The following is a 16239-nucleotide window of genomic DNA, read 5'->3' as shown; positions in this document are numbered from 1 at the left end:
TTTGTCAGACGTCGAGATGGAGTACACTGAAAACCAGAGTCGTAATCGTGACCTTCTTTCACAATATGATGAGACGGGTCCCATTGCAATGATAGATAGATAGATAAAAAGTTTATTTGCAAAACACTTGACGCACAATAAGCAAAAAGTAAGAGTAACAAACACAGGAGTAACAGAAAAATTGTTACATTACAAACAGTCGTCTACTTCCTCTTTCTTCATAATTTGCTTAGGCTACTGCAGTAATTTAGTGGTAATTTAGCTTTCTTTCTGAACCTGTATTTAAGCATTTAATAAGCACTTCAAGCCTTTGAAAAACATAAAAGCAATAAAAGACTTTTACTATTTTCCACTTACACTAAGTATCGTTTGAACCTACTACCACCAGTGGCGGAATAGCGTTCTTTCCGGATAGAGTGAATTGGGATTCCAATTTTCGGGATTAAGAATCACAGTCTAAATTATTTGCAAACCACTTGGATGCGATACCGCAAATAGAAGATATTATTATTATGTAATAAATTTTGTTATTGATACACTATAAAGTTGAATTTACTAGATTCTATCTTATCTTTTTAATATAATTTAGGTTACCATGAAAAATAAATTCCAGTTTCGTATTTTATTCGTCTTGTTATTCGAAGACTTCCATATTGCTTTTCCTGAGTTTAGTACCTGTGCCAAAGTTTTGTTACCTCCGATATTTAGTTTATCGTTATACTTCTTCTTTGATTATTCCATTCTTATACAATATTTACGAGTATGTAGGTCCCGTGTACTAGCAGATGTAAAGTTCTAATAAAATTTTCAAATATCTTCTAGTTTGGTCTTCATACTAATATAGGTACCTACACACTCATACTTGTATAGTAATATTGTTTTTACAATAGTAGCTAGCCAGGCGGATAGCAACCATATCGAACAGAAAGTTTAGCCGCCACTGGAAATCGAACTCGGGACCTCTATTTGAGTCTCAGATAGAGGTCACATTCCCATCGGTCTCAGATTCTGAGACCGATGGGAATATGATATTAATATCAGTGTTAAACAGATACACATTATTATATTAAAGTCCTTTTATTCACAGTTAGGTAGGTAGGTACACAGATAATTTAGGTAGTTCAAAATACCGCTTTTTATAATACAAAAAAAAACAAACCATAATTAAAAACCCTAATCATGGTTGACCCTGTTCCTCTTGACTTTACAAAAAGTATTCCTTTAAAAGATTAGCTCCTTTTGTCGCCGAAGAAATGGTCGGATAAATCACAAAAAACGCGTTTAGCTTAATAGGATATAGGTAGGCTGGTTTAAAATTCAATTAAGGGCTTCGATAAAGTATTGTAATGATCTATTTATAAAAGCGAAAGGTCACTGATTGACTGACTGACTGACTCATCACGAAATCTCAGAAACTACAAGTGCTAGGAGTCTCTTACATGGGATTTCCTTTTAGAACGTAGGTGCTCCTCACTAAGAACGGATTTTACGAAACTCCACCCCTAAGGGGTAAAATGGGATCCACGCTTACGAAGTCGCAGGCGGCCGCTAGTAATGATAAATACAAATAATAAAATATCAATATTTAGGACAGCTACACGTAGAGTCGTAAAGTACCTACTAGAAACGTTATGTCACATTACACTGTATGAATAATATTATTTCCGAATGTTTAGTTATGTAACTCACCTGTTTCTGTTACTTACTGAATATCTATTTAATCAATTTGATTTTCATGTACAGTTTGAACCTAAAGGTGGAATATAAGGAACAAAGAGAGAAAGGGGAAGGGAACAAATGCTAACTGATATAAATTGATGATTTGTGTTTATTTTTATCTGAAGAGGGTTAGAGGTTATTGTGCTAATTAGCTATTGGTAAAAATAACATACTGCTGTGATCTCATTCCCATCCAAAATTAACGGCAGTTGAAGACAAAAAACAATACCAATTTGGTCATTAATCAAACTTCGATTGATCAGCAATTATCGTTCCGCTTTCGTTTCCATCCAATTGATTATGAGCGTGTGCTCGCCCAAATTGCAGATTAATTTATCACTGACGCCTGACGCAAAATTAACGGCAACGCCGCTTATTGGCTGATGTGCTGATAATAAATTGAATTAAGAGATAAGAGAGGTTTCAGACTAGCGTTTTTTATGAGTGTATGAGGTATTCCTCGAAGCGCACCTATGTTTACTAACATAAAGACCTGTCTACTAGGATGAATAAAAAGTACCAGGGTAACATAACAGAGGTGCGCTTTGAGAAAATGGGTGCGCCTCGAGCGTATAAGCTCGTTTTTGAAAGCTCACTTTATAAGTTCACCTTTTGCACACGCGCATCTTGAACGAGCGTTGACGCGCTTGTAAGCTCTTATTAGGTAGGCCTCAGCCTCGAGTTTAGCGGGCAGCGGGGCGGGAGCGGCGGCGGCGCGGGAGCGGCAGGATCTTATGCGTAAAATCGTGGGCGAAGTCGTGGGCAGCCGCTAGTTTCACCATATTATTCGAGCGAACACGCTGAAATATGCACGTGTACGTGAGTTCAGTTTTTTGAAGCGCATAATGTAGGTAGCGCGCGTGTAATAAAACGTCCGTAATACGCGCAGAAAAAAACGCTAGTCTGAAACCGCTCTAAGAGGCTGTGCGTACTTGTTTTTGTTTGGATAACCTAGTTATACTATCAGGTAGTTAAAGCAAGGTCTAGATTGCTTCCTAACAAAGTTAATCTAAGTGCCTTCCACCTAAAGGCGTCCTGAAAGAGATGACTTGGAGAGATACGATTCAAACCACTATTTCATTGAACGAAATGGCATAATATTTGGGTACAGTTTCATAATGCTATATAATTCAAATTCAAATGTTTATAGCTGGGCAGTTTCTTGGGGATCGGGATGGTTAAAATGTATGTCTGTTTTGATAAATAGGAAAAGTTAAATCTTATTTATTTTTATTTTATTGTTAGGAAAACAAACAGCATTCTTTATTACACATAGAGTTACCAATTAAACTTCACATTTACCAAAAGAGTTTTCACAAATAGTTCTTACATAGGTATCGTTTTTGAAAATTTAAATATAATCATGACACACTGCAAAAAAAGAATACAATAATATTTTATCTGAGTTCTTAATAATTAATGTGTAGGTACATATAGATACCATGGACCTATAAAAAAAGGCGGACGGAACTCGCGCTACAACAAAACTGTGACGCAAAATTTTGGCGTTTGTCTATTGTGTGAGTGAATTTAGGGATGCCATGTTAGCCAAAACATTATACCCATTTATTTTAAGAAAAACATAGATCGGCAGATGTTACTTGGAAATGTAGACAGAATTATTCCGTGCCATTTTAAAAAGATGAAAGGTGAATGCGTTGAGGTAGGCGCGAAATTTTCAATGTTCAAATTTTCTTACATTGTTTGCAAGTCAGTGTGTCAGGGTATGTAGTTATGTACATAATGTTGATCAAAAATGATTCACGCAGTTACAAATTACGAATCTTGTGTATATTATAATCATAATCTTATGCATCATCAATATATCGCACGTTCATAATCAAACCGTCACTATACGAAATTTGGATAAATTGAGTTAACAACGCCATCTATCAGCGCTCCGCGAAAAGTGCATGCTGTAAAAATCCCACGCTTAAAACTCAAATAGTTCGGCAGATATAACTAGTGTCGTTATGGAGTTTAATGGGAAAATGTTTATGGCATTTGTTGTGAGTAACAGTGACACGTTTTTAGTAGTGACGGGATCTGGACGGGCACGCCGTGATAGTTATGTAAACTCTATGTTGAAAAACGTCATTTTTAGCATAAAGACGCTTTTACTCCAAACCATAAGATAAGTCACAATAAAGTAATACGAAAAACGCCTTAAAACAAAAAGTGACAATATTTCTCTTACATTTTTAAAAAGATTGTTCATCACTTCGTAGAATATTGTGTTTATTCAAATAGTGTAATATTAAAACAACAACAAAGATTTTTAAATGATTAAGTAGTTATAATTTTATCTAACAAAAATGCCACTAGTCAATCCAAACACTAGTAAAATCAAAGAAATTATCAAGGTAATTACTACTTTGTCTAGCATTTGTGGACTATGAAAAAGCCTTGGATTCGATCGAGATCTGAGCAGTGCAACAGTCTCTCCAACGGTGCCAATTTGACTATAGATACATCGAAGTGTTGAAAAGCTTGTACGAAAACGCCACAATGTCGGTTCGTCTCCAGGATCAGGACTCGAAACCCATCCAGTTGCAGCAAGGGGTGAGACAGGGAGACGTCATATCTCCGATACTGTTCAACACCGCCCTGGAAGATATTTTCAAGCTTCTGGAGCTGGACTGGAGCGGATTTAGCATAAATATCAACGAGTACATCATCCACCTTCGATTTGCGGACGATGTCGTAATCATGGCTGAGACTGTGGAAGATCTAGGCATAATGCTCGATGGCCTAAGTAGAGCCTCTCAACAAGTGGGCCTGAAAATGAATATGGATAAGATAAAAAACATGTCAAATGTCCATGTAGTATCCACTCATCTGGAGACTCTACACTCGAAAGTTTGTTGACAATTTATGTATACCTGGGACAAACAGTCCAGTTACGTAGGTCCAACTTCGAGAAAGAGGTCAATCGTGAATCCAACTCGGCTGGGCAGCGTTCGGGAAGCTTCGTGATATTCTCACGTCCGAAATATCGCAGTGCCTCAAGACAAAAGTTTGGTCAGTGTGTGTTGCCAGTGATATTTTATGGATCTGAGAGGTCACCCAAAAGGTGATGGAGCGTGCGATGCTCAGTTAGTTTCCCTACGTGATTGAATCAGAAATGAGGAGATCCACAGGAGAACCAAAGTGACCGACATAGCCCGCAGAATCGCTAAAATCAAGTGGCAGTGGGCGGGGCACATAGCTCGCAGAGGTAATGGCCGCTGGATAATGATCCAGAATTTAAACCTACTTTTCTGAGCCTTTTTCCCATGAAAAATCACTATCTAGTTCGTCAAGTTCATCGAGGTCATCAAGTTCTTGTTGTTTAAAGGCTGCCTGAACAAGAGAGTACCTTATTTTCTAAGAAGTTGATTTAAGTGATGTAATTTTATAGTAATTTCATGTGTGTAACGTATTTATTTCTGATCGAGAATTTACATTTATTACTGTTACCATTGGTACCATTTAATCCAAATTATTAAGTTTTAAGTTCATTAAAATTACTGATTTTTCTATGTTAGTTTTATTTAATAATAATCATTTTTAAATTTTTCATCGTCAAATTTATATGAAAACAGTGTCATTTTTACCGGAATTAATAATACAACATTAACATGTTTTAATTGAAAACTGTCACTGTCTCAATTTTAGTGGAAAAGTGACACTGTTTTTAGGGAAAAAATTAAATATTAAATAAACCATTATGATAATTTGAAAGAAAATTATACTTCCGTAAAAGCCAAACAAGCCACTACTGGTATTTAACAAAAAACAAAACATTTAAGAGCATTTTGCTCATTTTGCAAAGGTTTTAAAATTTGAGCATTTCAAATGCTTTTCCTGAAAAATCGACTTTTTTGTATAGTGACAGTTTGATTATGAACGTGCGATATATTTATTATCTCTGATAGATTTTTTTTAACATACAACCTGACACTGACTTGAAATCAATGTAAGAAAATTTGAATTTTGCAGTTCCACATTTTTGGGAAGGATCAAATTTGCCTATGAAAATATATCCCATTAAAACACAATTATTATGATAAATTATTTTATTTCCATAGTGTGCGTAATAAATAACTAAAAAGTCCTAAAATTATTATTAATTTCCCATATTTCGGGTAATTTTCCCACGTAAATAACTGAGAACACTGGTCTTTGACGTATTATTTTTTCGAGTGAATGACGTTTGATTTCAATTAATTTCAATATTTTAATGTCGGGAAATAAGTGATTGGATTATTATTTTGCCTGTGAAATGTGATTCCTTAATTTTTGTTTGTTCGAACAGAACGGTTTTTACACAATTTCATCACACAAGACATGTCGAATTCGTGTTGTTTTTTCGCTGCTTAAATGTGTCAACTGTGTGAAGTTTGCACTCGAAGTGGTGTAACAGGGTGTGAATGTGTGCGTGCCGGCCTGTACGTACAGGCAAGCTGGTGTATCCTAATGTCACAGTATTTTGTTGATGAGAATCCGTCCGACTTTTTTTATAGGTCCATGATAGATACAGTTAAACATAAAAACTAGTTACATAAATGGACCCAAAATGGCGTCCAATCTGCTTGAACCATAATCAAAGGTATACTGGTTCATCAAAATCAAGTAATTATTTATTATCATGCGACAGTAAAATAAACGTTTTATATTCTATTCTAAACCATTGACAATCTTATTTTAGCTAAAAACAAGTTAAAATAAAAGGAAAAGTAAAGAAAATGGCTTTTTTTTCCTCTTCCTTAAAAAGCGAAGAGATATTGCCAGTCTTTATTTCAATTAGGCTGAATAGCGAATTTGGATTTATGGCGACATTCTGGATGATATGGATCAGTAATTTCCTTTCGATTGCGCATGTTCCAGGTTAAATAATAGGCTGAACTTAATGTTTGGCAGTTCAGCTAGTTTTTTTTTTCAGGAATTTCAATAATTACCTGTACATGGACTGATATAATAATAAATTAGTAGGTACTTATAGTTAAGCAAAGATGTCGGAAGGTTTTCAATTTTTGGTGTAACATAATAAAGTAAGCTGAAACGCAACTAATTTCAACTTAGAATGATCGACAACAATCAATTTTGGCGTTATAACATCATTTAAGATCACTCGCTCACTAATGTCTAGCAATTTTTCAAACTTCACTCGACGGAAAAAGGTCAAAAGGTGAACACAATTTTGTTCCCGACTGTACATTCCAGGGCAAAGAAACGACAGTAATAAGGCTATTTCTCATCGTCACGGTTCTCATCGTCACCTTCGTGGCGAATTTTATTTCTAACTTATTTCAACTTTTTGTAAACAAAAATTGTAGCGCTTGATGTGAAGATTGTATTCTCAGTAAATCAGTAAAATAGTGAGTCTCGTTTGGAAGATTTAACGTTTTGAATTTTTTGATGCCACGAAAGTGATTCTGTACTTCACAGCAATAATTTTTTCAAACTATACTACTGTAAATGACTCTTATAAAACATATATTTTGTCTTATTTTCATAGATAAATAGCAATAACATAATATAAATAGGCACCTACTTAAATACAAGATAAAATTTTATCGATTAGGTCACCTACTAAGTTACAAGATTCTACGCAATTGGTTTTAAGGGTGACACTGGTGGCATTCTGAAATGCTAAAGAAGCAAAAAACGGATTATCAGTACCTAAATAAAAAGAACTCTAACTGATTTATCAGTCCCTCAGCAAAAATATATTTTTTACTAGCTGACCCGGCGAACTTTGTTCCTCCTTAATGGCAATGGCAATAAGCAGACTCTTTTTTTAATTTCGAACGGGATAAAAAGTATCCTATGTCCTTCTCCTGGCTCTAAACTACCTCCCTGACAATTTTCAGCTAAATCGGTTCAGCCGTTCTTGAGTTATAAGTGGAGTAACTAACACGACTTTCTTTTATATAGGTATATAGATTTAGGCCAGATGGCCTCGTANTATTTTATTTTAATTTATAGATGTTATTTTAAAACTCGGCAACGCCCTGAAGCACCCCGCGCGTTGAAATAGTTGAAATATTTTTATCGTAATTATTATTTATAAACTAGGTATAGTTACTAAAGCAAAAAAAAAGCCCTCATCAAGAAACTGAGGGTTAGTTGAAATTTTGTAAATACTCAATTGACCTAAATGTTCAATATGTGATTCTGCAATTGTTTCTTCAATGCACTTTTACTCACGTTAAGAATATCTACGTCTTTATATTTAACATTATAGGTTTTAGGCAAACGAGCCAACACTGCATGTTGGGCATAATTGGTACTGTGCTTAGGTATGCTGAATAACGGTGTGTGTCTAGTGCGGTATCTGGGAGTGCAAAAATTAATCCCCGAAAGAAGGTTAGGTACATCCAAATTACCCTGAATGATGTCATATAACAAGCACATGTCCAGAATCTCACGCCTCGATTCCAGTGACAAGAGCCTAAAATGAAGACAGTCCTCTAGATAACCTTTAGTACGTCTAGATTGTCTGAAGTTCAAATGCTTAACAAAGAGTTTCTGGATTCTTTCTATGCTGCGGATATATTTATTATACTGAGGAGACCAGATAGGACTTCCGTACTCCAAAATACTGCGACAATATGCAAAATAAATAGTCTTAATGATTTGTATATCTCTAAATGGCTTGCAGATTCTCAAAATGAATCCCAAGTTACGATATGCTTTGTTAATAATGTAGTCTACGTGCAGAGAATACATCATTTTAGAGTCAAGAACAATACCCAGATCCCTAACAGACGAAGTGCGTTCAATAATCCTGCCATCAAAATTGTATGGATATAATATGATTTGTTTTTTTCTACTGAAACTAATGCATTGACATTTACCTATATTGACAGTGATATTGTTCCTGTTATAAAAGTCATCTAGTCTGTTGAGGTCGCTCTGTACTGACACACAGTCCTCCCAGGATTTCACCCTCATAAAGATCTTTTTGTCATCCGCATAAAGCAGATGATTTGAGTGCTGAAAACATTTGTGAATATCATATATGTAAGCACAGTAAAATAGAGGGCCAAGATGTGATCCCTGTGGGACTCCTGATGGAACTAGAGCATAGTCTGACCTGAAACCACCCATAACAACGGCCTGAGATCTATTCGTAAGGTAGGACTTGATCCATCTGAGCAGATCCCCGCGTATGCCGAGTTGAAAAAGTTTGTCGAGCAGGATGACGTGATCCACGCGATCGAAAGCTTTCTCAAAATCAGTGTAGATCACGTCAACCTGCCCACCACCTTCCATCCCGTCAAGCACATAATTAGTGAACTCAGCTAAGTTAGTATTTGTAGATTTGCGTTTAAGAAAGCCGTGTTGGTGATGCGATATACCATTGGTTATTGTAGAATAGATACTGTCATATACAATTCTTTCCAACATTTTACTAAGTGAATTCAAGATAGAGATAGGACGATAATTACTTATTTCAGTTTTCGAAGCTTTTTTGTGGATGGGGACAATGTGGGCTCTCTTCCACACAGTGGGACAGATGCCGCTATTTAATGATAATCTGAACAACAAGTATACTGGGTAAGCCAAGACGTCAGCGCAACGACGAAGAAAGACAGGCGGTATGCCATCGCAGCCAGACCCTTTATTAATATCGAGAGTTTGAAGCATTGTCTTTACTTTGCTAGGGGTAAGATCCGCTCTGACCACGATGCCTGAGCCAGCCTCTCGGCTCATATCACTATCTAGATCTGTACCAGTGGTAACAGCTGAATGATGGGAAAACATTTTTTGAAAAAAGTTATTAAAGTTTGTACAGATATCTGGGCCTTCTACCAATGTTTCACCTTGGTAGGTGAATTGCTTAGGGTATTGAGAACCACCTCGCTTGGATTTGACATATGACCAGAACGCTTTCGGATTCTTATCAATACTGTTTTCAATGCCTGCAATATACCTCTTATAACATTCACGTTGTTCTGAATGTTCACGTCTACGCAACATAGCAAATGTATCGTAATCGCGCGGATTCCCGTACTGTTTCCATTTTTTGTGCATTTTATTTTTCTCGTGTATGATTTTTATTAAGGCTGAACTATACCAGACAGGGTATTTATTTCTTACTCTATTTGTTTTTGTGACTGGAACATAACTGTCTAGACATTCGTTAAGTTTTTTATAAAATTTATCCAATGCCTCGTCAACCATAACATCCTTAAACATATCATCCCATTCGATCTCGCTCAAGTAAGCTTTGATGGCTGTGTAATCACAGGTATGAAACTTGCGACGAGGCGCTGGTATTTCTTGAAGTGGCCTAACAAATAGGTCAGTAATACAAATATCTAAGGAGGGATGGTGTTTGTCCTCTGCGACCATAAGAGACACCGTCCTAATAACTGAGGAATTCACATTACAGAAAATAAGATCGAGACAACGTCCATTGTCATTAAGGATAAAATTAAATTGTGTAAGGCCCAGAAAGTTCATATATCTAACAAATTCCGACGCTGCATCTCGCATCACTAAACCGCCGCTGTCAAGTAGTGTGTACCGGCCGTTCTCCCACCTGAGGCATGGCAAGTTAAAATCACCGGCTAATAGACAGGTGTCATTCGGATGCTCCAGAGTTAATTGTGTTAAAAATGATTTTATTTCTTCTAGCTGCTCGGGTATCCTATTATGATCGGGAGGTAAGTATACTAAAATAATATGCAACCCGTTCTTTGTTCCGAGACAGCGTGCAGGTACAGTGACACAAAGCAACTCTGTGTTTAAGGTTTTTTCACATGCGAATATAATCTGGGGACTTAACTTACTTTTTATGCACATCATAACTCCCCCTCCCGACCTTTTTTTTGTTAGAACTAAATCTCGATCTGCACGAAGTACTTCGTATCTCGGATCGCATAACTCAGAGCCAATAATATCATCCTGCAGCCACGTCTCGGTAAACAATAAAATATCATATTCATTACACAATATACTATTATACAGTTCCAAGCATTTGGTCCGAAGCCCCCTTACATTTTGATAGTATATGCTTAAATTATTTACCATGTTATTCATTTTAGCAATAATAAATATCGAACTCTGCGTTGAATGCAATAACAAATAGGTAGTAAGTTGTGATAGTCATACAATTTAAGCGCCGAAAGGGTAAACACAAAAACACATGATACCGAGTGCACCGTTATGTAATCAATGTATAATTGGCAATTGTACAGAGTTACGCTACCGAGATGATACAGTTTTATTTTATATAATACGCTAAGTTCAGTTTTTTTACATAAAAAACTGTTTAGCATAAACACAACAGCACAAGAATAAAAGGTACCTACCCTCGTACATAAATATAGTAACAGTTTCAATCCGCCCGATACCCATATAATACCACAATACACGACACCATGAGTATAAAGCAGTGAGCTACATTGATAATGCCTTCCATGAACGATGATGAGTAAAATTAGACGAGCAATTATTGTGAAAGATGTCTCAGTTATTCTACAATAGAAAAAGTCTAGCCACAGTACCAAAATATTTCGTTGAAACACACTAAATAGATGAAGTTTAAATATTTTTACTATATTATAATCAAAAAAGCATCCCGACATTATAAAATAATTAAATAATTTTGAGTAATGTGCGAAGAAAAGTGCACTAACCACAATGCAGTTACATAGCAGTATACCCTTGTTTGTACGCAACTTAGCGTCCTGCGTCTGATAACAATATAACATGAAACTCATTACAGCAATAAATGATATGAGAACAAAACACAACTGACCGGAGCATGATAAATTACCAAGAACACTACAATTTATCGAGTACAGAAGAGTTCCTAATAAAAATAGCTTCACTCGATTCATTCTTTCTCATGAAGATTCTTCCTGCTCTGATCCAGACAAACTTATGTTTTAGTTCCCTGGCGCGTTGACGTGCCGCCGCGTGAAGTTGTTTATTTTCATGAGATAAACTTTCTATGACAAAAACCGGAGATTTTTTCTCAGGATCAAATCCGAAATCGGTAGTGTTCAATTTATCCTGTGAGTGTTGTCTATTATGTCTCACAACCGCAGACAGCACTGAGTCTCGCATTCTTGGTGAGCTAAACTTGGCTATAATTGTGCGTGGTCTGGTACTGTTTGGGTTCAGCTTAGCCACTCTGGAACAGTAGTGGATGTCGTGGTCGTTGATGGGACAGTTTACAACACGCCCCAGCTGCTTAATTATTTGCACGACATTTTCGGCTTTCTTTTCAGGAACGCACTGTAATTCCAGGGAAGAAGCGCGTGACAGTTGGTCAATTAATTGCAGTTTACTGTTTAGGTTATCCACCTCTGTACGCAGACCTGCATTTTCATTCTTTAAAGTCATAATTTCTTGTTTTTGTTGTTGGAATTCCTCAGTTATTCTGTCGAATTTCTCACTCATAAATTCGACCGATGTGCTCAAGTTAGAGATTTTTTCAGAGAACTTGCTAAGAGTAGATGTGAGTTCGGCATTATGTGATGTTAAGATATTTGACATTTCTTCGCGTAGAAGTTCACGCAGATCGGAGCGTCGTATAAAGTCATCATTTTGGTTGGGCGCCGCCGCCGTAACCGGTTTGCTAGCCGCTGCACGCCGAGTAACGTTCATAAAAGAAATCTCTGCCTGCGAAGTCGGTGTAGATGGACGAGCCAAACGCGCGGAGTTATCGCCCTTACGTTGTTTGCTCATGCACATGGGGCATTGCCACTTCGATATTGCATCTGGACTCAGGTTATCCCTGTGTATATTGAGACATGGATAATGGTAGATCCCGTTGCATTTAGTACACTCCACGTATTCATCGCTGTGAGCGTCGGTATTGCATGCGAGACAAGTCTTCATAATCGGGGCCGCTCGGTTTGGTGGTGTAGGCGAGACAGAGAGGGCAATTATTGGCGGAATGTCTCAGGTCGCAGCGGTGAGGCAAGAGGGCACCCCGCTCGCAGGTAGTGTCCGCGAACTGTCACTGTCACTGTGTTTATTTTAAATAATTACGAGATCACTGCACATTGAACTTTAGGACTCTGAACTTAATTAACGCAAAACTACTTAGTTCAAGTAAAATTATCCTTTGACAGATTTACGAGTATTTTGAAAAGAAGACACACACGTCCTCCTTGTACGACTTACGACTGGGTCATGGAAATTCGGAAACATTGAATTTTCGCATAGATCCAGTTTATTCTTTGGCCTATTTATTATTATTGTTTTAAAGAGCTCATGGAGCACTTACAGGAACAGTAAACAGTTTCTCGATATCTTGTATAATTAAAAATCAAGTGAAATTTGTCTAAGTGTCATCGAGCGACCTCTGGTGGATTTGCCATTTACCTGACCTACCCCTTTATTACTAAACGTTTAATATCAGATGAATAGTTACGCACAATTTCTTTCATTCAGTCGTCAGTAATTGAACTTTCGGAAAAACATGACGAAGCATTGTGTGACCATACAGACGCTATTCAACTTTTATTAGTAAGGAAGAGTATATTTTATGTTGGTAGAAACACAATAGCATAGACTAATGTTTTGACACCCTGTTAAAATTTTTATTAGTCATTTATTTTTTCCTGACCAAACAGATACCATAATAATATCTTTTGTCTATTCTACCCATATTCTGTAAGTAAAATTATAAAAAGTTTGAAAAGAAAGAAATTACAAGTCCGATTTACCTAAACAAATAAATTAAAAATACTTGCGGATCAAAAGTACTCAATCATACTACAATTTACGAAAAAATCACGCGTGACGCATATACGTCAGTGGGCAGTCAACTGACATAGACCCGGCGTCTACGAGTGCCAAAGCACGACTGATTTATGCCATTTGATGCACCCGATTTTATAGTATTTTCAAATTAATTTTTCATTTGAAGATTGAAGATAGATATTTTTTCTTTTTCACACAATAATAGTACTATGTTTCTTCTTAAGTATAAAGTAGTTTATGTTGCCAAATGACTTTTAGATTATGAGATGTGACCTGTTTTCTTGCAGTAATTTTCTCGAATTTTGACTATCTTAGACATGATAAAAATGCATTTTAATGAATTAAACATCAAAATTTTCTCAATACACTTTCTTCTTCAGGGTATGCTTATTCTAATGAATACATTCTATCTTCTTACTTAGAAATAAATTTGTTGTAATATTAGTTCAAAGTTGTGCCTTCGCGAGTTACCTGGAAATCGGGCTTTCGAAATTCGCTGTTTTCGTAGGCAAAAATCCAATTTGAACGAGATTTTGTCAATAGACATTCCGTAAAAACGTATGATAATTACGATGATNTTGTAATGTGGGAATTTTAAAATAATTCACAACACTTACAAAGAAAATAAATTTTGTTTATTCTTGTAACATTGCATAGTTAGTTAATACTATATTGTGGGATATTGTGGGTAAGTTGGCCGAGATAAGGTGGTTTGGCTTGCTGTGCAGAGCGGTACTGCCCTGGTGATGATGAATCCTTGGCAGGACAACGACGTAGGGTATGCTCGCCAGATCGAAGCTCGTACATTGAACCCTATAACAACCAGACTCGGTTAGGACACATAAAATTATGGTCCATGTATGCCAACTTTATAGCCGACCTGCGGTCACAATGATTCAACCTACTTATTGTTGTTTGTCTGTGGCCGCATACATAGATCGGAACGGAGATTAATAAGGTTTTGAATATTAATAAACTAGTAGGTAGCATTAGCAAAATCAATTAATCAGGTGGTGGATGATACTTTCTTTAAATCGTGAAACATTATATTGTTTACTAGCGGCCGCCCGCGACTTCGTACGCGTGGATCCCGTTTTACCCCCTTCATCTATCTTACGCGGTTTAGATTTTTTCATACAAATGTTTTTTCCCGCTAACTTCGCAATATCCTGTTGTAACTAAGCTTTATGTTTACTAAGGGACCTGCATGCCAAATTTCAAGCGTCTAACTTAAGCGGTTTAGATTTTTCATTCAAAAGGATTTTCCCGCTAATGCCCGTTCCGGTGGGAATTCCTAAGTATCCTATAACCTGCCCAGGAGTATGAAGAATAATTGTACCAAGTTTCGTTAAAATCCGTCGAGTAGTTTTTGTTTCTATAAGGAACATACAGACAGACAGACAGACAGACAGACAGACAGACAGACACAATGATATTAAAGAACTATAGATATGTTACGTTCATAGAAATTACGATTTTAATCCGTGCCGAGCTATTCCAAATTGCACACATTGACAAATGTAACTGATAAGTGAAACAAAAGATACGAAATAGCACGCAAATGAAAGAGATAGCTATAGTTTTAACGATTCTGCACTAACTAATCTATGTCCGCATCGCACGCATCCTTATCGCTCTAACGTCAAAACAAGATCGCTTTCTCTTTCTTAACTTGAACATGGCGCATGGTGTCTTGATTGTTTGCATAAATAATTGAAAATATAAATACTAAATAATTTTGCATAATCACATGTGGTAAGAGATCCCTTGTATTTTGTTTACTTTAGAGTCATAATTGGTACACTTTCGAAACACACACGATGGCATTTTTTATTTATTTTGGTAAGAACACAGGAACTTACGGTGTGGTACACGCGATTGCGCACGACGCAGGCCACACGAAGACTAAACACAAGACGTCCCAATTGGGACGTATTTGAGTATTCACAGCGCGAGCGCTTATAACATATCTGCTTTTGTTTTTATATAATATCATTGGTTAGGACACATAAAATTATGGTCCATGTATGCCAACTTTATAGCCGACCTGCGGTCACAATGATTCAACCTACTTATTGTTGTTTGTCTGTGGCGGCATACATAGATCGGAACGGAGATTAATAAGGTTTTGAATATTAATAAACTAGTAGGTAGCATTAGCAAAATCAATTAATGAGGTGGTGGATGATACTTTCTTTAAATCGTGAAACATTATATTGTTTATGTTGTGGCTAAATCAAATAAATCAATGAGGAAGCGTTGTAACCATGATTTCAATCCAATGATCTAGTAAGTACGCCATCTTGACTAGCTATGTGCGTCCTCGGCTGATGCAATAATTTAAACAAGCAAAATCATCCTTTCTAAACCACTATACAAACTAAATATAATATTGTTCACACTTACCCAATAAGTGGGGGATACACACGCACAGAGTTTATTATTAATCTTTCTTTGGATACGGCAAATNACCAAATGTTTCATTGCAACCGAAGGTGTGACACGATGAGAACGCGAAAAATGACCCCGTTTTTTATCGTTTCATGTGATTTTTTCGTATTATTTTTGCTTCTATTACGATAAAATTTATTTTGTATGTAGCTAAATAGATATTTTATCATCTGATTTCAAAGGTATTGTTCTAACTTATACCGTTTATGAACTATTATTGTGTGACCATCAAATTTGAGTGTAAATGAGAAGTACCCAATAATCGTTTGCTGTACAGAAATGCAATTACGGCAATCTTAAATCTGGAAGCTGTTAATACTGCTGTCACTTTCTTTCGCATGTAATTTTTTTTTTTAA

The 16239-nt window shown here is 36.4% G+C and overlaps 1 protein-coding gene across 1 annotated transcript; it reads right to left on the bottom strand.

The window, feature by feature from the left end:
- Positions 1-11499: 11499 nt before the first annotated feature.
- Positions 11500-12561, bottom strand: LOC114352511 (uncharacterized). The gene has a single exon (XM_028304136.1). It carries the CDS (start codon positions 12559-12561, stop codon positions 11500-11502), a length of 1062 nt encoding a protein of 353 aa, XP_028159937.1.
- Between the last annotated feature and the right edge of the window lie 3678 nt (positions 12562-16239).

The sequence above is a fragment of the Ostrinia furnacalis genome, unplaced genomic scaffold, assembly GCF_004193835.3.
Source record: "Ostrinia furnacalis isolate ACB-3 unplaced genomic scaffold, ASM419383v2 OfSCF1395, whole genome shotgun sequence".
Classification (NCBI taxonomy): domain Eukaryota; kingdom Metazoa; phylum Arthropoda; class Insecta; order Lepidoptera; family Crambidae; genus Ostrinia; species Ostrinia furnacalis.
The sequence above is the reverse complement of the archived record's forward strand: the minus strand, read 5'-3'. Positions and strand labels throughout refer to the sequence as shown.

What these genes read in the sequence shown, in the direction of transcription:
- LOC114352511 (XM_028304136.1), bottom strand. Translation starts at nt 12,561, where the DNA reads ATGAAGACTTGTCTCGCATGCAATACCGACGCTCACAGCGATGAATAC.